A 27256-nucleotide genomic window follows, 5' to 3' on the forward strand; every position below is an offset into this window, starting at 1 on the left:
ACTTTGTACCCTCCACCAACACCCCCTTCCCACCTGCCTCTGTAAATATTTTATTCCTTCGGTCCATTCCCACTGTCCTTCCCTGATCTCTCCATCCCACTGAGCTAGGTTTACTTGGTCTGCGGGTCAGCCCTGTGGTGACTTTTTTTTTTGGCAATGTGGAGTTTTTTTTTGTGTCTTGGGGCTGGGGAACTGACTATCTGTGGTTCTGAGTTTAGATTCTGGAACCCACCCTTGCTTGGCTACTTAGTGGGGAGTGGACAGGCACAGCACGGGCCATGTGAGGGAATGATCACCCTCCTGTTGTGTGAATATCTGGGAATTCTCAAACAAGTGTTACCCAGGGCCTACTGGGTGATGGGTCTTCAATATGAACCTCATCTATTTTGAGTTTTATGAGTCAAAAAAAATCAGGGAGTCAATGTAGCCAAGAAAACAGCTCCCCTAGGGAACGAACAGACGGGATTCCTGGGCCTGCCACCACGGAGGAAATCAGGTCTCTGGTCCCCCCCATTCTTTTCCCCGGTGAGGTGAGAGATAACAGTCCCCCTCCCTTCTCCCTCCATGAGTCTGAGAGTCTGATGGGGATAAATGAAATCATGATTCTTAAGCTCCTTGCTCCTCGGTGTAAGTTGATGTATAAATCCAAGGACATATGATGAGCTTATCTCCTCACAATAATAAGCACCCAGAAGAGAAAACTGCACATTTGTATTTTTAAAGAAAAACTAGAGGCAGGTTAAAAAAAAAAATCTGAGCACTTACGATGTCGCAGGAGGATTCTTTCCATTGTGTGCCGGGTCGCTCCCTCCCATTTGGACCATAACTCTATCTCCAGGACCCTGCGTCAGAGGGAGCCCGTGATGGATGGACGGATGGATGCGCCCTGTCGGGGTGTTTCACCACAATTTCCCTTGGGGCAGGCTGCTGTTGGCAGAACCCAGCCTCCCGAAAGATGGTATCTCTTGCAAACTCGACAGCTAACAGACACCTCCTCTCTTTGTATATTTCCCCAAAGAAGAACAGTCTTAATCTCTTTTATATGGCATATTTTATTATAATCCATATATGACTTGCAGGTTCCCAATCCTCCATCTGAGCCTAATAATGAAAGAGTAGGAGTCAGAGGCTCTGTGAGCCTGTGACATCCACGGCGTTTGCATTTTTAAATGACCTGGGATTTAATTACTCACTCTGCTCCCCTGTTACACTTTCAGACTCATCTCGTCCGCATCCTGTTAATGAGCTCGGTGGCTCCAACAGCCCAGTGGAAGCTTTTCTTTCAGTGCATTGGGTGGCAGACTTGGGGCACCTGTGTCAAAAGCTTGTGGCTTTGATCTGTACCCAAGAGGATGGCTGCCCCGTCCGGAGCCTGGGGAGAAGCCATTGCTCTTCACTGGAAAAAAATTCAAAAAAAATTTTTTTTTAATTTGTGCCTTTTTTTTTTTTTTAAAGAAGACTTTCTATGTTTCAATCCTTGTTTGTCTAAGAGGTTTTTTCTTGTTTGGAGACCGATTTGCTTCGGTTTGCACAGAAGCTGTCGCTGGTGTGATGGATCGTGCTGGAACTCACCCAAGGAGTATCTCTGTTCCCAATTAGAAGTGGAGGCAGAGCTGCTTACGGGGGTCTGGGGAGGCGGCTGGCTTGGGTGACAGCTGCTGCCGCTCTGGAGAAAGTAACGATCCGTAGGTTTATATCCATGTGTATAAAATCAGGCTAATTTAAAGATGAATTATGTGTGTGTGTGTGTGTGTGTGTGTGTGTGTTTTGGACCATTTTTTTTTTTTAACGTGTAATATGTCATGGCTTCTGTCAGGTTACGTGGACTCCAAATTTGTGTGAAGTGCAAAATGAGTGTATTTTTAAAGAATTACTAAATCCTATTAAGAACCATATATATCCCGATGAGCTATATTGGAATAAAATCGAGTTGGTGACATCCCTAAGGAGAGTGTCTAGGATGTACATTGTGCAAGAACTGGGATCTGTTCCCTCTTATCCCCCCTCACTCTGGGACCCCCTATGGTCAGGAGGTAGAGAATGGACCCTCTGCTGGATTTTTGGAAAGGGAGGTTACTCTTTCATTCTGACCTTCCAAGCCTTACCCATGGTGCTTTGCATCCAGGGTTTGCCAGAGGACATCTAGAACACTGCTCATGGAGTGGCACTCCGTGGGGTATTAAGTAGGCAACATTAAGAACCACGTTTAAATTCCTTCCATTTCTCAGAAGCAAAATCACAATAAGCATTTCTTTTAATGTTATACACCTGTATTGTTCAATGCAGCAGCCATTAGCTATATGTAGCCATGGAACTCTTGAAATGTGGCTAGTCTGAATTGAGATGTGACATAAATGTAAATAAACTACATGCCAGATGTAGAATCCTTTATTTCTTTCTATAATATTTTGCCCCACTCCCTTCTTTTTTTGGTGCTGGGCCCACAGATCTCAGGGCCTCTAGAACACTAAGCACGTAATTTACCACTGAGCTACAAATTTGGCTTTTTTTTTTATTTTTAAATTTTTTTTTAGTTGTAGATGGACACAACACCTTTATTTTATTCATTCATTTTTATGTGGTGCTGAGAATCAAACCCACTGTCTCACACATTCTAGGCAAGTGCTCTACCACTGAGCTACAACCCCAGCCCAGATTTAGAAGTCTTGATGTGAATGAATCAACTATCACATCAATGGTTTTCTTATATAAATTTCATGTTGGAATGGTTATGCTTTGGAAATATTGGGGTTTGAGAAAACATAAAATAAATTGTACCTGCTTCTCTTTGCTTTTTAAAATGTGGCTACTGGAAAGTTTGAAACATTCACGTGGCTTGCATTATATGTCTTCGGGACAGTGTAGCTATGCCATGAAAATCAGAATGATTTTCAGAATGCTTAGAATCAATAAATTAATTTAAAAAAATCAGAATATTTTAAACTTTGGTAACAATAACATCCAGTATTTGTAGGGCACTTCCAATGTCCCAGGTTCTTTGCGTGAATAATCTGATTTTGAATCCAAGATTTGAATAGAATAAAACAAATAAAAGTTGATAAGATAATTTTCCTCCCCGGGTCTCAGAGGGTTTTTTTGGTGAGTCCCTTTGGAGTTTCTTCAGGCTGCATCACTCTGATTCTCACACCAACACTGTGAAGTAGACACTGTGGTCACCCCCATTTGCATAAGGAAATGGAGGCTTACGTGAAGTGACTAGCCCACAGCTCCCCTTACTAATAAATGGCAAGGTTAGGGTCTAACTCCAGGGCTGTCTGAAAGCAGAACCTCTATGAGCCAGTTAAATATTTTGGTGATCAAGGAAGAATGTTGTCACTGTGTTTCACCGTGATCCTGGGAAAGGCTCTCTGTCTTTCTGTGTTTCACTTTCCTCGTTAAGGGACTGGACTCTGCCTGCCATGGGAGACCCCCCTGAGCTCTTCGCAGGCAGGAGAACCCACTGAAGTTTTCCTATCGTGGGATCTATTTTCCCTCCGGATTCTTACACTGTGCTTGGTTCTGGTTCAGTATCTGGTAAAGTCTGGTTCGGGGGAGGGGGGACTAAGAGAATAGTCTGAAATATGGCAAAGCAGGATAGAGGTATTTTCAGCAGGGGTGGAAGAAGGAGCAGGAGGAGGAAGTTCACAGCTGATGGAAAATCCTGTATAGTGTCAAGAGTGCCGTGAGAGGGGAGTACCATACAAGGATGTTCATCCAGAGTGGAGCCCAGCACCCTGCTGCATACTACCCTCAGCTCATCAGAGATGAGCCTTTTATCTTGAAATGCAAAAACTGTGCAGAGAGTTGAAGCGCGCACTGGAAATGCACAAACTGGAAAAAGACCTTTCAAGGGTGGACCAGAGACAGTCAGGTGGAGACCTTCGGCCCAATGAAGTGGTGGCTTCTGCAGGCAGATAGAACTGAAGGGCAGATTTTGCCCCTTACCAGTTGTGTGATATTAAGCAAGTTATAAGCATCCCAAGCTGCACTGTCCTCATCTGTAAAATGGGATAATGACTGTGCCTCTTGGGTGTGGTGGGAATTAAATGACACATAGCAATAACAGCTGCTGCATTGTGAAGGCTTCTGGGTACCAAGCCCTCTTCAGGTATACAAGTGCACCAAAGCCCAGTCGGAGCTCAGCTTGGCTTGGGAACTACTAATAAGATTACAATGAATGAGGGTCTTGTCATGATCTCGAAGGTGTGTTGGGAAGATCATTCAGCTGCATTCTTGTCCTGATGTGTCGCTTTGGTAAAATTACATACCTTCTCTGAGCTTAGGGTGACTCATTTGTAAAGTATAATGATTGACTTTTATGTTCCATAAGGCCATCTCTTGTTCAAAATGCTGTTCAGTTCTGGACATTGGATTTATTATTTAGTGTTGGGAAGACTAGGAAATGAACTTCAAATATGTACATATGATTATTATAAATTTGAGTGATTGCGACCAGCTGTTCTTTTTTGACGGAGGACGGGACATGAGGCAACCCACTTTAATTGTTTGAGATTAGACATTTGGAAGACTTTTCTGACTTGGGAGAGAAAGAAATATGTCATCAGACCAGGCTATGGAGCTGCATGCCCTGAAGTCATTAAAGCAGACAGTTGACTCTTTCTCTGACACTCACAGGCATTCCCCGACTCTCTGATCTGATCTCCTCCTTTATTCTTTCATGTTTCATAGTTGTTTTCCTCTATACCACTTAGGTCAGTTCATAATTGCATTTTTATTTTGTATTTAACATTTTTATGTCTGTCTCTTTAGACTATAAACCACCCAGGGGCCGGACCTAACTTGATTTGGTCAACTCCTATGTCCCTAGTCCCCGTACAGCAGTTGTCACATGGCAGGACGGATAGATTGATGGATGCAGTCCAGAGGTGGCAGGTTTTGTGGTAGTGCTTGTTGATGGAGGTGGGTCCTCTATTCTTTTTTTGGTTAAAAAAAAAATCCCAGAGACCTTGCCTCTCAAGAGACTTCAGGTACTGTTCCTCCTTCCACCTTCTTTTTTCTGGGAGCTGGTCACCCATGGTGCCTTTCTTCCATGGGATTGGCCGGCCTGTGCTCTTCTGGGTGGAGAGATGGAGCAGGCAGGTAGGGTTCCGTTGGGGTGGGAAGGAAGTAGGGCATGATGGTGCTGCTGATCTCCATTCACCCTTCCAGATCCACTCTTTGCCCTTCACACTGCTCTGTGTCCCAGGAAGTTGACCTCGGTGGGCTGCGTTGACCAGGCTCCCTGCCCTCTGGCTTCCGGTCAAGGTTGGCTAATGAGAGAGGAAGGAAGCACGGCAGGAAGATGGAGGATGGAAGAAAGCGTGCTTGGGTCATGTGTTGGTTCCCTTGTTTCCTGTCTGGCCCTGTCTCCAGGTTCTTGCAAACACTCCTCTGTCTCCCCAGGAGTAGCAGTGGAAATGCTTCCCTGGGGGCACCTCACCATTGCTTTTTGGTTCCCTTTCTCCCACACACACCTCCTAGTCCCTACACTAAACCTTCAGTTCCCTGATATGAGTGGGCCATTTGTTTCCCCTGTTTTCCACACTCATCACTGTATTGTGTTCTTGCATCCATGGGACCTGAGAGAGTGGTAGTGTGTGTGTGTGTGTGTGTGTGTGTGTCTGTGTGTGTCTGTGTGTGTCTGTGTGTGTATATAGGTGGGGATGGGGTATGAAGTCCAGGATCAGAGGAGAGGTTGGAGGAAAATTTTTATAGTAAATCAAAATATGATCACTTGGACCTTAGGTTTCTGTTTTTACTTATTATTATTTTTTTGGATTTTTAAAATTTCTTTCATACATGACAATAGTGGAATGCATTACATTCATAATTATCCATTCACAGCACAATTTTTCATAACTCTGTATTATTTTTAAAAACCCTCTGTAAAAATGGGACTTTGAAGGGCATCTTGAGGAAGGGGTTCAGCTCCACTCTGTTCTTTCTCAGCAGCCGGATTGTCTCTTAGCTGCCTTTTTTTAAAAAAAAAAAAAATTATTTGTTTTTACTTAGCTAGCCCAGTAGGTTGGTTTTTCATCACTGTAATAAAATTCCTGAGATAACTACCTTATAAAGAGAAAAGGTTTAGGGGTTCCTGTCCATGCTCAGGCAGACTCGCTGTTTTGGGCTTCTAGTGAAGGCGATGCAGAGAATGGGTGGCAGAGCAAAGTGTTTACCTCATGGCCAGGAAGCCAGAGAGCAAGAGGAAGAGACTGAGGTACAGTTCCCTTCAAGGGAATGCCCCTAAGGACCTCCCAGTAGTCCTCACCTCCTAAAGGTTCTGCCACCTCCTCTTAGGATGACCCTGGGGCCAGTCTTTACCAGTGGGCCTTTGGGAGATGCTCAGCATCAGAACTCTAGCACCCAGTGACCTACTGTCCAGCAGCTGCTCAAACTCCCCACGTCTTCAGAGACTGTGCCTCAGCTCCCACCCTGCTCTCTGGGTCCTGCTGGGCACCTGTCCTTGCTCCTCCTTTTCCCCTGGTTTTCAAGGCTCCGCATCCCCTATGAGCGCATGGGAACAGCCTCTCGGAGGCCGAATTAGCTTTTCATGGAGCCAAGCAGAGCTGGGCAGCCACCTGGCTGAGGAGAGGTCATGAACTGCCTGACCAGAGCTGGGGTCGAGGCAGGGGTCAGTGATAACAGTGGCCAAGCCGGTGTGCTGCTTGAGAGTTTCAAAACGCTTTCCTGTAAATCAGCACTTCTCCGACCCCAGCGACCCTGTGGTGTTGGACATCATTGTGCCCCTTTGTAGAAGAACAGGCTTGAGCCTCCTCCAGCGCCTTCTCCAGTCTCACTGCCAGAGATTGGCGGAAGCAAGACCCAGGCCCAGGCGGCGTGGTCCCGTGTCCCACCTGGCACCCTTTCTGCCCGGCCTCAGCTGTCCCAGAGGGTCGAGATCTACCTCTGGGATTATGAGACAAGCTGGAAAAGCTGCCCTCAACTCCCATGTTCTGTCCCCCCGGAGGAGAGAGCGCCGGCTGCTCTGAGTTCTACCCAGGAGCTCTGGTGGAACGTGTCCTGAGGGGCCATCCTTCCTGCCCCAGCTCTTCTGGTGGCCTGACCTGCCTTTCTGTGTGTGTGTGTTTCAGAAGTGGAGCTGCCCCTGAAGAAAGATGGCTTCACCTCGGAAAGCACCACGCTGGAAGCCTTGCTCCGCGGAGAGGGGGTGGAGAAGAAGGTGGATGCCCGCGAGGAGGAGAGCATCCAGGAGATACAGGTACTCCCCCCTGGGGCTGCAGGCCCCCACCCCCCAGCACTCTGAGGCTTTCCCAATTCAATGCACCAACCCCTCTCTCTGATTTCTTCATTTGTTTGTTCCAAATGTATTTAGGGAGCCTGTTGAGCCCTGGGTACCTGCTAGGTCCTGGGGCCATGTTGGGAAGCAAAGCAGACTGAGCCCTCCTCCCTGTGAAATAAACAGCCCACAGTCCAGGGTGTAGACTCCTGGGTGTTGGCTTTGCCCCCTTCCTCACCATGCAGGCTCAGCTCCTGCTCCTCAGACTTCTGGTTCTTTTCTCCCACTGCTCTGGGCCTGGGGGAGAGAGGATCTGGTGGAGTTAATGAGGATTAACTCACTCATCCTTCAAGGCCTGCCTCGTAGTCCCCTCCCTGCAGGATGGTTCATCTGTTCCCCCAGCTCCGGATTATAATGGTGTGCACCCACCATTTCCTGTCACTTGCCTCGAATCCTGTTTATCCAGTACAATGCTCGACACGGAGTATTGTAATAATATTAACTAGTGCTAATATAAATAGTGGTGTTAATAATTAAATATAATTAAATTATATTTTATTGAATTTATCTCCTGTATTAAAATTTTATATTTTTGTTACCTACATTGTATATGCATAATTTTATACTCCATTCACTATTTTAATTATTAATTCATTAACTTACTGAAGTGCTAGTTAAAGGAATGATAATAATAATAATACCTCTCTGGTTTGTTTAGTAGGTCTCACTGGCCTGTGAGTTCCATAGAGTCGGGACCCAGGCTTGTTGTCACCTCTGTGTCCTCTGTACCTGGTGCATGCAGGTGCAGAGTTGGGTCTCAGTAAAGGCACTGGCCTCCTTCACAGCCACTCCTGTGCCAAGATGAATGGTCGAGTCTTTTCGACTTAGTTCCCGCTCCCTGACTTGTTTGTTCCCTCCTCTGCTTTCCACGAGCTCCAGACCTACTGGAGATTTTTTTCATTCACTCTAGCCTTTAGTTGTCGAGTGGAACTTGGAGTCCCCTTTGTCTTTCTCTCAAGTACAACGTCCACACATCCGGAATCCAGTTGGCCGTGCGTCCAACACAAATCCAGAGCATGGCCCTTCTCCCCACATCCTCTGTGGCCGCCCTGGTCCAGGCCACACTTACCACTTGTCTAAAGGACTGTGATGGTCTTCCCTGCTAGCACCTCAGAGGGAGTCTTTAAAAGACCACTTAAAAATAGCAACTTTGGGTTCATAGCAAAATTGTGAGGCAGGTACAGAGATTTCCTATATCCCCTGTGCCCACGTACACGCATAGGCTCCCCCATGAGCACGGGCTCCCACCACATTGATTACAATCAAGGAACCTACACTGATACGCCCCTATGACTCAGAGCCCATGCTTTAGTGTCCACTCTTGGTGGTCTATGGGCACATGGTAACGACAGGCAACCACACTTATGGTAGTATGCACTAAAATCCTTTGTGCTCGGGCGTGACCCTCCCTCATAACCCCCTGCAACCACTGGGCTTTACAGTGTGCACAGTTTTTCCCTCTCCAGGACGTCCTTCAGTTGGGGTCCTACGGCAGCCTTTTCGGAGGGACTGCTTTCCCTTAGCAAGCCACGTGTAAGCTTCCTTCATGTCTTGAGAGCTAATTTCTTTTTAGTGCTGAGCAATATTCCATTGATTGGATGGACCATAGGAGAAGGAGCTTTTTCAAGTTCAGTTGGTGCCGGTCATTCTTGAGCGCAAAGCCTGCTGTGGCCACTGTTGTCTGGAGTGAAACAGGGCCCTCCCACCTCTCTGAGCAGCTCCTTCTGTCAAGTCTTGCAGCCACCTGTCTTTGCTGCTCCTAGAACACGCCAGGCCTGCTCCTCCTGCCTCGGGGCGTGGCCTGACCGCTGCATTTCATACCAGGTCCTGTGCCCTGCATCTCTTGTTCCCTCACTCTGCTTTCTTCTTCTTCTCCCCTTTTCTCTTATCACCATCGAATGTCATTTGAAATCTGTTTATTTATTATGTTATTGTTTATTATCTGTTTTCTCCCAATAGAGTGTAAACTCCCCAGGGCAGGAGACTTTGTTCTGCTCACGAATCCATCTCAAGTCCCCCAACAGTGCTGGGCGAGTAGGAGACCCATAGCCCTTATGTGTTGAGTAGGTGCATGAGTGACCAGATTCTGATGAGTGACCCGATCCCGGTCTTTCCCCCTCCCACATGTCCTACTTGGCTAGTTACCTTTTGTCCTGAAGCACAGCTCTGTTTGTGCCACCCCGGCACCTTGCTAAAAAAAAAAAAAAAATTGTGCTTCTCACTAAATAAATCCCGAGTGGTGGTGTGACCTTCCTGGGCCTCCTCTTCCTGCTCCTCAGCTAGTTTTCAGGCTTATTTTGCTGTGACTTCTTTCCTCCCTGCTCCTCAGCCTTCTTCCCTCTCTGCCTTTGGTCCCGCTGGACCCTCTATCTGGCACATGTCTTTTCTTCCACCTCCGTGAGCACAGGTTCCATTCGGCTCTGAGGCTCAGCCTCAGTGCCACCCCCTGTCCAGCCTCTCTGGGTCTCCCCGTAGCCACAGGGCCTCAAGTGTCTAGGGCACCTGCTGCTTTCCTCCTTGTGAGTTTGGCCAGCCGCCTATTCCCCCCAGTGTGGGACTTTTGGATTTTGAAGGCCAGGTTTGTCACCTCTCTGTGACCCCTTCGTGTTGTGTTTGGTTACATAGTGGGCTTTGACAGAATCAGCGAAGGGGACAGACCCTGCCCAGAAGCCTTGATATTGAGTGATGAGTGGCCCTTTTCCTGCAGAACTGGAGGTGGGTTTGAGTTCTTCTCCTGAAACTCGGGTCTATTAGAGATCAGAATATTTATATTCATAAAACTAAATGGCTGTCCTGTGCAGAGCCAGGGGCTGTTCTCCTGGGCTCAAAGCTGAGGCAGTGTCTGAAGCCAAACAGATTCACTTGTGTTCATCGGCTTCACGTTACCAAAATACCCAGGGAGTCAATGGTCTATAGTTTTTTCCTTTTATTTTCATTCATTTGACCAAAGTTTCATGAAGGCTTCCCTTGAGGAGGAACGGTGTCAGGTGCTGCAGAGAGGGGCCAAGGGAGACCTGGCCTCTCCACCTGTAGTCTGGTGACATACCGACAGAGAACGAGTAAGACCTAAAATATTGTGTTCTTGGAAAAGTACTATGAGATGCACACACGCAAGATGAAGATTCAGTAGAAGAAGGGTCGGGGCAGATTCTAGGTCATGTCCTAAGGAATACAAGGGGTTTAACCTCAGTTAAAGAGCTCTCTGGGCAGAGGAACAGTGTGCTGAAGGCCCCGAGGTAGGTCAGAGCTTGTGTTGCTGGAACAGACGGAAGGCCCATGTGGCTCGAGTGTGGTGCCAGGGAGAAGAGCCCAGGGTGGAGCTGGACAGGTGGCCAGGAGCCAGACCTGTCAGCCTCAAGGGACGTGGAAGTGGCTTTCAGTTTCATGTAAAATAAAAGAGGAAGCCAATTGGAGGATTTTAATCAGGGCAGTGAATTTATATTTTATAAAGATCCCTCTGGTTCTGCATGGAGAGGAGATTGGATGTAGGGCCAACACAGTGACATTTGTTAGATTTTGTAGTATTCCTGGCTGGAGATAATGGAATCTTTGAAAAGGAATTTTTTTCTTTTTCTCTCTCTCTCTCTTTTTTTTCGATACAACCACAAACCACTATTATCATCACTGTAAAGACTGTTTAGAGTAACCGAGAGAAAAGTTATTTTAAAATGTGTTTATTTTGCAGACAATGTCCTTGGACAGGGACTGCTGGTATGTGACTGGGGATAAGCTGATTCTATAGTTGGACCACCCCTGCCCTTCACTTCTTGGACTGGACTCTCCCCCTCTGCTATCTGAGGCCTGAAATGAGCTTTGTTTTTTAGGGTGTCCTGGCTCCTTCTGAGTTAAGAATCACATAGAGAGACTCCTGGTGTCAGGGCCACATTGAGAGAAATGCAGACACTGTTATGGGGCATAGACTGGAGATTCCAGAGTCACAAGGGAGCTGGTGGGGAGAAGAGGGACAGAACCTCAGGGAGAGGAGACGTCAGTTCACTCTTGGACACTGAGGCTGCGTGACACTCTGGGGACCAGCTCATCCGCCTCCACCCATCTTTCACCTTCCAACCCAGAGTCTGTATTATGGACAATAAATACCCTTATCGTGAAAAATGACAGTGGAGTCAGAATTGTACTGAGATGCCAGAGGCAATGACCTTTAAATTCCAGACACTTGGAACTTACCATGATTAAATGACCTCAAGACTCAGAAGCTTTGCAAGACAGCTGTGTGATCAGCCACCGCAGTCCTAATAACTACACCGTATATTTATGCTACATTTTTTTCACTGAAGACTGAACAGCATTTGTCATTGTTTTGCTTGGATTTCACTAGTGGTCCCACCTGCAGGTCAGGAAGCCAAGGGCCTGCTCCAGACCCGAGCCAACATTTCCTAGTTATGAGCCAGAGGTCACATCCAGCAGACTCAGCTGTGACTATTAGATGGTAAAGGCTGACCCAGAGATCCATAAGTACCATTGGCTGGTGGGTTCCTAAATAAAACAGGGAGGGAAATTGGAGAAGAATTCACTAGAACTCTTTGGAGCTCTTTGGAAGGATGGGGTGACAGGGGTATCCTGGGTGCTATGATTGCAGCAGAGCACTCTGGCAGGAAGGCAGGAGCAGAAGATCACTAGTAACCCACTCCTGGGCTTCCTTCTTTGAGGACAGGTCAGCGGTGTGTGTCCGGGAGGCTATTTGAATAGCAATGGTAACATCCGATGTCCATGTGTTGTGTGCTACTTTCTAAGACTTTCCATAGTTTTTATTTTATTTTTTAATTTTTCACCATTCCCCCAAGGATTGTGGTGTCATCCTGTATAAGTGTGTTTCCTGCACACTTTTCTGGCTGCATCTTAGCCATCTTTCTCCTGGAGCCACCAAACTTTGGTCACACCAGCCCTTTCTGCTATTGGGACAAGCCACGGTCCTCTCCCCTTTGCTCATGCTGGTCTTCCTGCCTAGAAGCTCTTTCCTCTCTTCCTCCCTCTTCCCTGTCTCCATTCCCAAGGCTAGTCTTTGCTCATTCTCCATATCTCATCTCCCCTTGTCCTCAGGAAGCCTCCTGCAACCTTCAGATGAGGTAAAATTCCCTTTTTGTCATTTTGCCCTCTCATGTACCCTGAGCTTGACTTTATAACAGCTGGCATTATGTGGTTACGCATGTTCTTTAAATCTGTCCTCTCTTCTCCAGACTGTGGGGTTGATTTGAGGCCAAGACTCCGCTATGTTGCATCTTGCCTTAGTGCAGTTCCTGCTTTGGAGCTAGTGCTAGATATGAATGAAGATTGAATTGATTTCTGTTTTATAAATGGGGGAACCGAGTCACACAGTGAGCCCATATGGAAGTTCTCAGGGCCTTGATATGGAGTTCAGTGAGTTCCAAGCCCCTTGCCTCTTTTCCTACTCCCATGGTGAAGGCCTGGGTCTCCTGCCATGATCTTTGAACCTTCCCTTGAACCTGGGGGTCCATACTCCACTTCTTCCCTCCCCTCTTCTAAGGGAGTGAAGTGCTCAGGTCCCTGTATGAAGAGTACACTGTGATGAACCTGGAGTCCTCATTCCCGAGGTCTGAGAAACCAACGGGAAGTGGAGCTCATGCACCTGACCTTATTCTACTCATGCCCTCCCTCTATGATCTTGAACCATCAAAATGGTTCTCGGCCTCAGTTTTGTTCACCTGTAAAATGGAAATTGGATTCTCTGTGACTCCCAGGACTACCGGAGAGAGATCATTTGAATTCATGATCTTTAAACTCTATGACAAGTCAAGAACTATCATGAAAATATTTTTTTCTTTTAAAGTGGATTCTTACGAGCAGTACGTTAACGTTACATTCTGGTCAGATGAGCAGGAAGTTACTTGTTTTTGTTTTTTGTTTTTTTTTTAAGACAGGGCAGGTTTCAGAATGACAGGGAAAGGACAAACACATTTTCATGGTTCTGAGGTGGCCTTTGATAGGAACAAAAGGAAAGATTACATTAAAGAAAGTAAGTTTTGATAAAAATGACATGGCTCCATCGAAAAGCATTTCTGCCTGTTTTAATCAGCTTTGTCACGGCTATGACTAAAAGATCTGACCAGAACCATCGTAGAGGCAGAAAAGTTTATTTGGGGGCTCATGGTTTCAGAGGTCTCAGTCCATAGGTGGCCGGCTCCGTTCTCTGGGGCTCCAGGTGAGGCAGGAGATCATGGTGGAAGAGTGTGGTGGAGGGAAACAGCTCACATGATGATCAGGAAGCAGAGAGAGCCTCCACTCACCAGATGCAAAATATATATCAAAGGCTCACCCCCAGGTACCCTTCTCCAGCCACACCCTACCCACCTTCAGTTATCACCCAGTTAATCCCATTAGGGGATTAAGCCACTGATTGGTCTAAGACTCTCATAACCCAATCATTTCTCCTCTAAACCTTCTTGCATTGTCTCACACATGAGCTTTTGGGGGACACCTCACATCCAAATCATAGCACTGCCAGAGTATTCTCAGAAAACTCTTCTTGGGCTCAAAGAGTGGAGAAGTTTGGTGTTCTGGGAGGACTTGGCTGGAAGGGGCTTGGGCTTGGGCTTGAGGAGTGTCAAACTCCTGGGCAGCATCTCAGAGGCTCCACTTCCCAAGCATCAGGAACAGCAGCCTCACTTTGCTAAACAAAACAAAAGCAAAAAACAAAACAAACAAAAACAATGGAACACCTTAAGAAGGACCCTCTGATGATTTTCTCCTTTGCATTTGATTTCTCAAATCTTCTACTGATTTTCTTGTCATTCCAGAGGGTTTTGGAAAATGATGAGAATGTAGAAGAAGGGAATGAAGAAGAGGATTTAGAAGAGGATATTCCCAAACGAAAGAATAGGACCAGAGGACGGGTAAGTGGGGGATGTCACAAGGGAGGAAAGAGCAGAGCTGAGGTCAGGCCAATAATCGATCCCTGGACTTATTCCAGGTCCCACTGAAGCGAGATGATCTCACACCCATGGTCTGGCTTGGAGAATACTCAGAGAGGAACACTCCAGAGGGGCTCTGATCCGGTCAGAGCCTGGAGGAGTTCCATGCTGGCCAGAGGGATGAGAGGAGGCAGAGGGCGCTCTGCGGGGGAGGAGGAGGAGGAGGACAGGGTGTCTGTTGGGCCCATCACTCAGTCATGAAAAAAGGCTGAAAGTTTCCTGGGGTCATCCCAGAATGACAGGGTCAGGACACAAACTTTGGGGGTGCGCTTCCCTAGGCTGGTGCTGGGGAAGAAGGGGGGGATGCAGCTGATGGTCCCCAAGTGGGTTTGGCATGAGCTTTGGAGTCTGGGATGGGGCAAGGAAGGGGTCAGAGCTGGGATGGGCAGAGGGAAACCCCTGGAAGAAGGGATGAAAACCAGGTAGTGGTTGGTCCCCGGCGGGGAGAGAGCCAAGCCAGGGTGGTGCCTTCAGGCCCCAGGTTGGTTCTCCAGAGGCCTCATGTACAAGCCCAGAGGGGCTTTCTGTGGTTGACCTTCTGTGGTCTGCAAGGGCATTGGATAGTAATGAGATGGAGAGGACCCTCCAGGGGTGAACGGAGGCTCCCCACTGGAGAATTCACTCTCTTAGGCCTGAGGCTGCAGGCAGGACCTTTCCCTCCAAGATAAGAAGTTTGCTCTGTGGGTTTGGGTCCAATAATAATTCTCGCAAGCCTCCCTACTCTCACAGCCCCCCCCATGCTTTAGTGGACAACAGTATCTCTGAGAGAGCTTTTAAATGCAGATTCCTGGGGACCTGTGGTCAGCAGTCCTGATTCAGCAGATCTGGGATAGGGTGTTGAACTGTATATCACAGGCAAGTTCTCAGTCGACAGTTGCATGTAGTTTTGCACTGCCCGCCCCGTGGGCTCAGATGCTTGGACCTGCTGACAGGAGCAGGGATCTCTCAGTGAGGGCAGGCCAGCTGTCTGATGGTGTGTTCTTATATCGCTGTCACCAGCTTCATCAATTGCCAGTATTTTGACTGTTTTGTCTCATCTGTTCTTTTCTCCCACTTTTCATTGGTTTCTGTGTTTGATTATTTCCTCCTGAGCAGGAGTGGGTAGGAAGCAAATCCTAGACATTAGAGTGTATCTCTAATAGATTTCATTTTCATACTTAGTAAAAATGACCATTATTCTAATAGCTACTATCCAGCCTCTGTTCATTTCCCCTGGATTTCTCAAAAAAATGCCCAGTACTGGTTGGTTGGTTTGCAGCCTAAGTCTCCTTTATTCCACACATACCTCTTTCTCATGACACTCTACCACAGACATTTTTGTGTTAAACCCCTGTGCCATTGATTTGTTGAAGAACTTGGCTTGTCTTGTAGAATTTCTCACATTCAGGATTTGGTGGAGAAGTGGTGCTTTTATGTCTTCCTCTGTCCATTGTATTTCCTGGAAACTGGTATAGTTGTCTTTTCTTTCTGTGGTTTTGGTTTCCATGGTTTTAGTTACCTGTGGTCAACCCTGGTCTGAAAATATTGAATGGAAATTCCAGAAACTTCTGATTCCTAAATTTAAAATCATGCACCATTCTGAGTAGGGTGATGAAATCTTGGGTTGTCCAGCTCTGTCATGCCTGGAATGTGAATCGCCCCTTTGACCAGTGCATCCACACTGTATATGCCACCCTCCCATTAGTCACATCAGGGTTGTCTAGGTTACCGGATAGACTGTGCTAGTTTTGTAGCACTGTGTTCAAGTAACTCTTATTTTACCTAATAGTGGCCCCACAGCACAAGAGTAGTGATGCTTGTGATTTGGATACATCAAAGAGAAGCCATAAAGTATTCCCTTTAAATGAACAGGTGAAAGTTCTTAAAGAAAGAAAAAAACATATCAGATGTTGAGGTTGCTAAGATCAACAGTAAGAATCTTTTATCTGTGACATTGTAAAGAAGAAAAAAGAAATTCCTACTACCTTTGCTGTTACACCTCAAACTGCAGAAGTTATGGCCGCAATGCATGATAAGTGCTTAGTTAAGATGGAAAAGGCATTAAATTATAGGATTTGGTTCTATCTAGGGTTCAGTGCTCCATGGGGAGTCTCGGAACATATTTCCTGTGGATAAAGGTACTACTGTTGTTTGATTAGAGACTTAAATAGATTGAGGTTATTTGTGTGTGTGTGTGTATCTATAAATATTTATTTTGAGGTAGGCAAGAATCTTTCCTTGGTGGTGAGATGTACCTTTTATTGGAGGCACATGGTCTCCAGTTCTTCTGCTTTTTTAGTGGTCTTTGAATTGGTCAGTAGATTTATTGCCAGCCTGATTCCTCCCTTATAAATTTCCTCCACAAATTTTCACCTAGTGATTTTCATAGCCACCGACGAACTTGCCGAGACTCATTACTTCGTTCAGCAGGTAGGGTGGCCTACAAAATAATTGATGTCTGATTCCATCTTGGAAGAAGGCTTTGGAGCTTGAAATTCCTTTGAACCTCGAGGCCTGTGTAACTCCTGACCTGCTTCCTGTCTCCTGAACCAAACCTACTAGAGTAGACTGTAGAAAATGGTCCTCTTAACATTTTCTGCACTCTCAATATAAATCTAGAAGATTGGACTCGCAGTCAGTGAATAGGAATTGGGTGTCTGCTCTGTGAGATTGTCAATAGCAATAGCAGCAGCCACAGCCATTTATACTTACAGTGTACTTACTCTAAACCAGGCAATGCGACGGGCTCTTTACAATGAAGTTACTATGCAGACAGTGATGACTTGTGTCAGATGCTTTACACTATATTCTATATTTCTGACTGTCCATTGCAGAGGCTGCTGGCCACATGGGGCAACTGGTCCAAACTGAGAAGTGCTATAAATGGAAAACACACACCAGATTTCAAAGACTTAGCACGAAGACAGGAGCATAGAACATCTCGTTATCAATTTTAATATTTATTAAATTTTGAAATTATAATATTTCGGATACATGGGTTAAATAAATTATTAAAATAAATTATGTTTTAGTAAAATTAAATGCACATTAAAAAAATGTTTGCCTTATTTTCATTTATTTTTTTTTTTGAGTGCTAGGGATTGAATCCGGGTCTTTGAGCATGCTAAAAATGCCCTATACCACAGAGCTACACCCTAACCCAGATCCTCTGTCATATTTTAAATGTAGCTACTGGAAAATTTGAAATGACAAGTGTGGTTCCTGGTATTGATTGGAACTTTTTCTTTCATTCCTTTAAGTTGGTATTATTACTCCCCAAAAGGTTAAATACTTGGGCAAGATCACTCAGCCTTGTCAGGGAGAAGCCTGACAGGATTTGGAGACAGCTCTGTGCTTTCTCCATGGAGTTGTGCCTGCTCAATGCTCAGCATGTAGCCAGGGCCCAGCTTGCTGAGTGAATGACTGAATCATGGAAAACAGAAAGTGTTTTAATCAGCTTTTTTTTTTTCGCTGCTGTGACTAAAGGACCCAACCAGAACAACTGTAGAGGAGGAAAAGTTTATTTAGGGGCTCATGGTTTCAGGGGTCTCAGGCCACAGAAGGTTGGCTCCATTCCTCTGGGCTCAAGGTGAGGCTGAACATCAGGGTGGAAGAAGGTGGCCGAGGGAAGCAGCTCACATGATGATCAGGAAGTAGAGAGAGACTCCACTGGCCAGATGCAAATATATACCTAAAGCCACGCCCCAATTCCCACCTCCTCCAGCCACACCCACCCACCTTCAGTTACCACTCAGTTAATCCCTATCAAGGGATTAATTCACTGATTGGGTTAAGACTCTCGCCACCCCATCATTTCTCCTCTGAATCTTTTTGCATTGTTTTACACGTGAACTTTTGGGAGTCCCCCTCACATTCAAACTATGACAGAAAGAAATAGGCTCAGAAGGCATGAAACAGCGAGGGGACTGGATGGGGCCGAGACTAGCTTGGGTTTCAGCCAGTGCTCGCCGATTAGCAGCTACTGGCTCCATGTTGTACAATGACATTATGGACATACCACCATGGTGGGAGCCATGGAAGAACCCAGAAAGGTATGGGTGGGCCTCTTTGTGCTGCAATAGCATGTGACACTACTTCACCCACAGCCTCAGTTAAGCTGATGGCTACTGGTGAATAACTCCTCCCATTTCCGTGGGTAGTCTAGGCCTGGCTCCTCCATGTGTAGTCCTGGATTGTGGTTTCAGTATTACCTTGGAGCAAGCGAGCTCATTAGTAAGGCAGAAGCCCAGCCTCTGCCCTACATGGACTGGATCAGGGTCTGCAGGTTGACAAGATGTTCAGGTGCTCTGTGTACACATGAGGAAGTCAGGGCTCAGGTAGAGTTTACAAGATGGGTTCTGCCTTACTTGAACTTCAAACCCATGAGTTCCAATCCCAGCTTCATTACCTTCTACTCCTTGGATAAATTATATAAACTCTGTGACCGTAACCACATTGTAAAAGTACTCTGGGCCTCAGTTTCTTCTTCCGTAAAATGGAAATAAGAATACACAGCCAATTTTGAGTGCTTAATAAAGGCGAGGCATTAGAAGGGAGGGTACAAGCCAAGGGAATAGCTCTGGGAGTTCTGATAATGTAAGTTCCCTGAGGGGTGAGAGCAGTTCAAATCTAACAATTAACAAGTATGTTTATGATAACTTTAGCCTGAGAAATCACAGCTTGTTAAGGTTCATAAAATTATTGTTAAGTCATCCACCTGAGTATTATCATTGAATCTATCTCTTAATTAGTATTTTTTGATGCACTATGGTGCAGTCTGGTGCATCTCAAACTTAAGAGTGCATACGAAGATCCCAAAGATCTTGGAAAAGTACAGATTCTGAGGCATCAGGTCTGGGATGTGTGGGCTGAGCTCCTGCCTTGTTAACAGGATCCTGGGTGCTGTTGGCCCTGCAGGTCTGAGGAACCACACTTTCAGTAGCAAAGGTTTTGAGCAATGGTCCTTAATTTTTTTTTCATCTGAACAATTCCTTACACTCTTAAAAATCACTGTGAGCCCCCTGCAAAGGTATTGTTCTGATTATAACCAGTGAGACTTATTTCACTGGTGATTTGCTACATTAGAAATTAAAACAAAAAATTTAAGCTTAAGAATACCTAAGCTCACCGTGAAAGCATCGTCACGTGTCATGTAGCTTCTGGAAAACTCCATTATCCACTTTTGAGAAAATGAGAGGGGAAAAAGCAAATAGTGTTCTAGTATTATTATGAAAATAGTTTTGACACGGATCCCGGGACCACTGTTTGAGAACAACTGTTACAGAAGAACGAGCCCTTGGCTTGGACCGACTGCCCTAGTTAAGGGTCTTTTAGTTGCAGGAAACTTGATGGCTTAAGCAAAAATGGGGAGGACTTGAAAAGTTGCTGGGCCATTGCCCCAAATTTGAGCAATCTTTGAAGATCCAAACCACAGGAAAGGCGGGCGGGAAAGAGGCAGGGACTTAGAACTGGGGAAGAGTAAGAAACCCGGGCCTCTTCTGGCCCCATTTTTTTTTCTCTCTCTGCCTTCTTCTTCTTTTATTTATTTATTTTTAATTGCAGATGGATACAACACCTTTATTATTTATTTATTTATTTATTTTTATGTGGTGCTGAGGATCGAACTCAGGGCCTCACAGCACTAGGCAAGCTCCCCACCACTGAGCCACAACCCCAGCCCTTCCTTCATTCTTCCTTTCCTCTAACTCTCTGCCCCATAGCTCCAGAATTTATGGGTTCCCATAGTTCAAGAGGCTTATACTCATTGTGGGTCATTGTTTCCCAATTCCAAGTCCCTTAGAGGTAGAATCTGATTGGCCCAGCTTGGAGGTAGACTCTGATTAGCTCCAAAAATCATGTGACTAATCCTGAACCAGCCAATCAGCCGTGGCCTATGGGGCAGGGTCCTATGGTACAATCATGGCTGCCATGGCCCACCAGTATGTGAATGGGAGGTGGGGTGGGACAGAGTGCCATGAGGTGGGCAGCTCTCAGAGAGTGTAGACAGGTTCTTTTTTGGCAAATCCATTTCAAAGGTTTCATAACAGTGTCTGGAAACCTAGGTCCTGCTGCTTTTACTGGTCCCGTGACTGTGGACAGTCATGAACCCTCTCAGAGCCTGCTTCATCACATGATAAATAGGAATAATACTACTACTCGGTCTAATTCAAAGGTTATTTTAAGAATTAACTGAACTAATACACAGGAAAGAGCTCTGCATGCTGTGAGCCCTGCATAACGCTAAGTGTTAGTGATTCATAATAAAGTACAAAGTGCCATCTCTGCCCTCAAGGACCTCAGAATCAGATTAAGGAGAAGATGCTAAAACTTAAGATGCAATGAGAGCACAGCAGGTTTCTGACAGTGCATTAACCAGGGGCAAACAGAGCCAGAGGATCCGAGCAACTCTGGAGGCTAAGGTAGGAGGATCACGAGTTCAAAGCCAGCCTCAGCAACTTAGTGAGGCCCTAAGCAACTTATCGAGACCCTGTCTCAAAAGAAAAGAAAAAAGAAAAAAAATATAAAAGAAAGAAAAGGACTGGGGTTTAGTGGTTAAGTGCCACTGGGTTCAATTCCTGGTACCAAAAACAAAACAAAACAAACCAACCACCACCACCACCAACAACAACAACAAAATGACAAAGATCAATGTGGGTAAGGAGAGAAAAATAATTTATCAAGAACTTCCTATAGACTTAGCACTGACCCTGTGGTGTCACACCCTTAGCTCTAACCCTCTCAACAACTTGCTCTGGAGGTGTTGCTGTTCCTGTTTTACAGATGAGAAAACCCAAGCTTTGAGAAGTAACTAGTGCCAGTCTCATGGCTGATGCTACCGTTTGATTGTCCTCCTGGCTCCATGTGTCAGAATTTAATCCCAATTGGGTGTTCACAGGCCGAAAACTTAATCTGACTATGGAATTTGGAGGCGATTAGGATTAGATAAGGTCATTAGATAAGGGTGGCGCTCCCATGAGTGACACATACACATGCTCCTTAACGCTTGCCCTATGATGCTCTGGGCTACCTCAAGCCTGCAAGCAAGAAGACCATTGCCGGATGAGGCTCCTAGACCTTACATCTTCAGAACCAGAAGTCAAAATGAACTTCATTTGTTTATAAAGAAAAGAAGTTGTGTTATAGTAACCAAAGACTGGCTAATATAGCTGGTGTTCAAATCTATGTCTACATGGCTCTTTTTACTTTTCAGTGCGGCAAGGGGAAGATTTTTGGAAGAATGGGATGATAGCAGGGCTAAAGCATAGATTGGATGTGGCTGGGTAGAGGAGAGACTAGCCATGACAGGGACCACTAAAAACAAAAAAGTGGATGTAGCTGAGTTGGGGTAAACCCGATGAGATCTGCACTAGGCTGCATTTGGATGTGTAAGCGGGTCATAGGTGGCAATGAAAGAATGTGTGAATGAATGAATGATCATGGGCTCCTGTCCCTTCTCCCTTGTGTCTACATGGTTTGGCAGTCCTGCAGGAAGGACGAGGCTGAACAGCCCAGCTGGTGGGTTCTTTGAGCAGTTGAGGTCAGGTTGTGGAATAGAAAGGGATTGCGAAGGCTGCAATGATCTCTGAAGGAAGAATCAATAGCATGTGGATACAGAGAGTGAAGGAGACCACCAATAATTGACTTTCCAGCCAGATTGATGGATTCATTTTTTTTTTTTTTTTTTTTTTTGGCAAACGTTTAAGGGCTGCCCTGCGCCTGGTTCTGAGAATAGTGATGGACTAGATAGACTGATCTCCACCTCATGTGGGACAGACAGAAAGTGAGCAAGTAAAGCAACACGTGTACACATTGTCTGCTAGCCAGCTCAAGAGTTGTGAGAAAGCATGATCAGACAGAGGAAAGGCTATCGAGTGGACAGAAGGTGGTCAGGGAGGGCTTCTTAGAGGAGGTGACATTTGAGCAGGGCAGGTAGATTCCAAGTGGCCAAGCTCGAGATCTTTCAGGGGATCTGTGGTGCTGCTGCCTTAGAAGAATACCTCACCCATCCCCCCAGGTGCCATGTGACCCAGATCCCCATCCTGTAGCTGGAGGAAACTGAGGCCCAGGGAGTCAGCCCTGCAGCCCTGGAGCCTGGCTCTCTGCAGAGCTGCTCCTCCGTCAGCAGCTGCCCCGGAAGCCCTGGCGCTTCCAGTTCTCTGCTGACCCCTCCTCTTCCCTGGAGGTATTTCTCCTCTCTGAGCCCCTTCCCAGCTGCTGTTCTTCGTCATTCCGCTTGACTTGCCTTCACCTGCTCTTGGCGGCTGTGACAGGGCTGTGGGCTGTACACGTCAAGCTGTCCCTGGCTTCACTGAGGTGGCGTGGGGGGGAGCAGGCAACGAGGGCGACCACCCTTGGCATCCTGGGCATGGGTGCCTGTCAGTGCCCTGGGGCGACTGCCAGCGCCTGGCAGCTCCCTCTTGGGGTCAACTCTGAGTAATGAGGGCGAGGGGAGGAGGGAGGCTGGCTGTCACTCGTGCAGGGCGGGGGTGGGGGGGTGGGGAGGCAGAGAAGAGACTGGAGGGAGGGAGGAGGAGTTTGTTTTGGAGAGAGACAAGCTGAGGATGTGGCAGAGGCGGCCGCTTGGCAGGTGGGGTTGATGGTGCAGTGTGGGTGTTTTGTGAGTGTGCGAGGGCCCGGGGCCTGGGGTACCGGCCTCGCCACGGTGAGTCCCCAGGGCCATTTTGCAGGCCAGGCCCTGAGACGGCTGCATCTCCCCCACACCCCAGGCCTCTGCTGTGTCTCATTTCTCATCTGCTGCCCCTTCCTCTCTGTCCCCAAAGACCTCAGCCGGCCTTTTCCTTGGCTGGGAGTTTACTGCTACTCATTACCAAAGAATGACCTGGAGGAGGTAGGGTGCTACCCACGTGACCAGTGTGGGACTTACAGAGATTTAAAAATAAACCTCCCACATTCCTGTAGCCACTACTGTCCTGGACGGCAGAGCTGCCAGCGACCTCTTGGGCTGGTTTTCTCCTGAAAGTAGAGTCATCCCCCCCCTTCTCATGCGGTCCCTCCCTGGGAGATGCACACAGCAGGGCCACATTAGGAGACTGTGAGGGTCAAGGTTTAAGTCACTGGCTGGAGGCCCGAGGCAGACCACACAGCGAGGCCTGACCCGAAACCATCCCAACCAAGGTCAAGCATCAAGGGGACAGAAGCTCCCCTGTGTCTGGGCTTGTGTCCTGGGCCTGGACAGTAGGCCTGGCTGTCTCTTGGGATACTTGGGGAGTGGGCAGTGGAGTGACAACTGCAGTTGCATTTCCTCTCCCACCAGGATTTGCTCCCAGTATGATGGGAGTCAGATGATTAGCGCAGGGATCAGGGCTGGCATCTTCCTCCCGGGTCACTGAAGCCCTAGGAGGAGGCCCTAGTGGGATGGAAGCCCCAGTACCAGGTAGGAATTTGGTCGCCGTGGGCTTATCACTCCGACTGTCCTGAGTTTGTGTCCTGGCTCTGTTCTTTTTGACCTTGGGCTTGTTACTTAGCGTCTCTGCTGCCTCAGTCCCTTCATCCATTAAATGTAGATGATAGTGCTCCCTCCTTGGAGTCGCTTAAGGAGATGACCCAGGCAAGTAGCCGCGGGATTCGGGGCAAGTTCCCTGACCTCTCTGGGGCTCAGTTTCCTCCCCTGTAAAACCGGGTTGGCGTTGGTGCTGCGACGAAGGTGTGGGAGAGATGGAGGCGAGGCACGCAGGGCCTCCCAGGGCGCCTGCTCTTGAGCCCTGTGACCATCATAATAACGAGCATCCCCATACCCCCCTGTCTTCCCAGGCTCGCGGCTCTGCGGGTGGCAGGAGGAGGCACGACGCTGCCTCTCAGGAAGACCACGACAAGCCTTACGTCTGTGACAGTAAGTATGGGCGTCTCGGCTCCTGCCCCAGCCCCACCCTGCCCTCTGCTTCCGTGGCTGCCAGGCCACTGCTCCTGGGCCTGCACCCTGCCTGCCCGCCTGCCCCTCCACCAGTGTCCCCTCCTCCTGATGCAGCCAGGGTGTCTGCACAGGGGAGCCCGTCGGGAGGTCTCCTGTCCTTCTCCATCTGGCAGTGCCTTCTTGGTGGCCTTCCTCAGGCGCTCTCTCTCTCTCTCTCTCTCTCTCCACCTCTTTTAAGATTCATCCTCTATTTCTTTCTCCATTTCAGAGAGTCACAAACAATAGCATAACGCACCCCCCCACCCCCAAAGGTGCTTGTGGCTTTTCATTTGTTTCTCTTTAATTTCCTTCTCTGTCCCTGTCCTCGGTAGGACCACCTGGGAAGAATCTCTCTGGGACGATGACTCACTTTAATAAACCCCCCTCCATCCATCTCCAGACTTTTCTTGCTGCTTCAGAAACCTCTCCTGGACAAGCGACTGCCTGGTCCTGGGTTAGGGTCTGCAGACGTGGGGCTGGGAGAGAGGGGTGGCGGGGAGCCCCGGTCACTGTGCTGTTTCTCCAGGGGCCTTCAGCTGGAGGAGCAACTGTGGTCAGCAGCGTTTGTCCTTTCGCACTTTCCAGAGCAGGGGACAGTGGGTTTAGCATCCTGCCCTGTTGTCTTCTCCCTGTATCAGCCGCCATCTGTTCATTCCATGGCAAGGACAGCCCTCAAATCCACCCTCCTGCAGATCTTCCTTCCTGCCTTCTCCTCTGATTTCCCAGACCCCTGTCCTAGGGGAGAAGGGGCTTCAGGGAAGCAGCTGCGGCAGGACTGGGCATGGGGCTTCCCTGGGTGCCCCATCCATCTTCCCCAAGGCAGGGGGTGAGCCAGGGGAAAGAGGGCCCAGGGAGGACCCTGGAGGTGGGGCCTTTTTCCTCCCTCCTTCACTGGCCTCTTGTGATTTTCCAAAAGTCATTCCGTGCCTGGTGGGGTGACAGCTGTTTGGAGAACATTTTGCTAGAAGAACTCAAACTCTGTGACCCCCATTTGGCTGTTGAACACACCGTGCAGTGAAATTCCTGAGATGACTCCTGCAGGTAACATCCCACCTCGGGCAGTTGCGGTCCAGAATGAGGAGGAAGCAGGGCACAGCCCCGATGCCTCTGGGCAATGCCAGTGGGTGCCTGCTTTGGCCTGGGTCTTGCTTCCTGGATGGGGATCAGTTTTGTTGCCCTGGGGAGACTGGTTCTGGGCTTCGGGCTGGGAAGGGTCCTCAGACCCCCCCATGGAGCAGGCTTTCCAGCTGTGTCTGGCTGCCGCAGCCCATCCATCAAGGCTGCCAGCAGCTGTTGTGGACCTGGGGCATTGCCACTCTAGTCTTCTTTTAAAAAGCTTTATTTTCATTTTGGTGATTTCTGCTATCATAGATCCTGGGGTTAGCTTTTCACTCTCTAGTAGTTGATGGAAGCCCAGCCAATAATATTCCTGTATATTCCCGGCCACACCTTGCACACCCTTTCTCATGTTCCACTCACTTCCCAGTCCCCTTTCTTTGACATTTACCCCCCTTGTAGATGATCTCCACCAAGCCTGCTCTCTCTGCACAAAGCACTAGCGTCGAACCCTCTCCTCCAAAGTGCCTGTCTTTGTTTAGGGGCTCTTAGTGCCATTTGTTGTGTTCCGGTTCCCTGTCCACAGGGTCTCTCCTTCCTGCCGACCCTGCAGTGCTTGGGGGACCTAAGTACAGGCTGCTGTTGCCTTTCTGGAAATCTCAGTGGCTGTTTCCTTGGCTCTTCCCAGATGTGCACAGCCTCCCTCTTCCTTCCTCGGTGGAGTGAGGTCCACTGTAGATTGCCCTTCTCTCTTCTGGCTCTCCTAGGACATTGTGTGGCAGCTCCGTGATTAATAGACTTTATTTTTATCCAGTGCCCTTCAGACATGTGATCCTTTGGGATAGAAATGACCTTTGGAGAGGTCAGGAGGCCCACCCCCCACCCCTGAACTGGGCAAGGAATGCTTTTAATAATCTCTAATGCATCCTAAGTAGAGAGGTGTCTGGTCGCCTTTCTAGAACATCCCCAGGGATGGAGTTACCATAAGCTGCCCTTTTTTTTTTTTTTTTTCTTGATTCCCGCTGTGCTTTGAATGATCGTTTCTTCCTCATAGGAGTGGAAAATGTTCTCTCCTGCAGGCCTCTTTTGTCTTTTGTGCACCTTTGCCCGACACCTAGGCACAGTCAGCATTTCCTAACATCCTTGTAGTCTTGGCCGACCCAGGGTTCCACCCCACCATCTCTGTGCGGTCCTACTCTGAATTCCAATCCGGGTCTGCATTTAAGCACCGCATCCTCACTGGAAGTAGCATCCAGAGCCAGTGGTTCCAACAGCCACAGACACATTTCCTTGTTGGTTTTACACACCAGCTCCTAGCACAACTCACATCAGCAGAGAACATTCTGGTTGCCTGGTACACCATCTCAGCCACTCCCCCATCAGTGCCACCATCCTGGCCGGTGCCAGGGTCTCTCCAGGTGTGTGTCCTTTTCTACTTATGCATTGGATTATCTCTCCTTCCATAAATCACTCTACGTTTGGCCCCATTGAGTCTCCATAAACAGATATACAATAATGTGTGACTTCAATATACAAGATTCAATCAAGGCAAATTTAAAGACGTTGCCCACTAGTTAAATTTCATTCTTCACAGATTTGCAGTCCCTGCCATTTTTGTATCATCTGTGGCTTGATTTGCATAATTCCCACTCCATCTTTCGAGTTATTTATGAAAATATTAGGTCACCTTGGACCCCAACCCCTCTCTCTGGGTTTCTGTGGAGTGGTAATAAGCCATTTTTTTCCAGATGCAATTGTATTTAACCCTTCCTGGGTCCAGCCATCCTGTTGTGGTGTCGGTCTAAGCGTCCCTTTCACAATGGGTGGTTGAAATATTATCTTAGCTGCTAACTTCAGGTGATAGATAGTTTGCTTCTTGCCTTTCACTTAGCCATTGAATTTATTCCATCTCAGAAATATTAAATCACCTGAATGTAATTTATTTTTTTCAACCCAGTCTATGGTGTGTGTATGAATACTTCATTTTTCCAGCAAGTAACCCATCTCTATTAATTATCTTGCAAGTTTCCAAGCTTGAGGATTGAAGTTCTGTTTCTTCTCTTTTGG

At 47.5% G+C, this 27256-nt stretch overlaps 1 protein-coding gene across 3 annotated transcripts in view; it reads left to right on the forward strand.

The window, feature by feature from the left end:
* The window catches only part of Dpf3 (double PHD fingers 3), a 249742-nt gene that overhangs the window by 133726 nt on the left and 88760 nt on the right, over positions 1-27256 (forward strand). For all 3 annotated transcript variants that reach the window (XR_003301941.2, XR_003301942.2, XM_026401641.2), the window contains exons 4-6: positions 7092-7219; positions 14071-14166; positions 23995-24073. Coding sequence is in view for 1 of the 3 variants with exons in the window: in XM_026401641.2 (XP_026257426.1) it covers positions 7092-7219; positions 14071-14166; positions 23995-24073 (303 nt within the window). In the remaining 2 variants the exon portion in view is untranslated. The remainder of the gene's footprint in view (positions 1-7091; positions 7220-14070; positions 14167-23994; positions 24074-27256) is intronic.

Source organism: Urocitellus parryii, chromosome 6 (genome assembly GCF_045843805.1).
Source record: "Urocitellus parryii isolate mUroPar1 chromosome 6, mUroPar1.hap1, whole genome shotgun sequence".
NCBI lineage: Eukaryota > Metazoa > Chordata > Mammalia > Rodentia > Sciuridae > Urocitellus > Urocitellus parryii.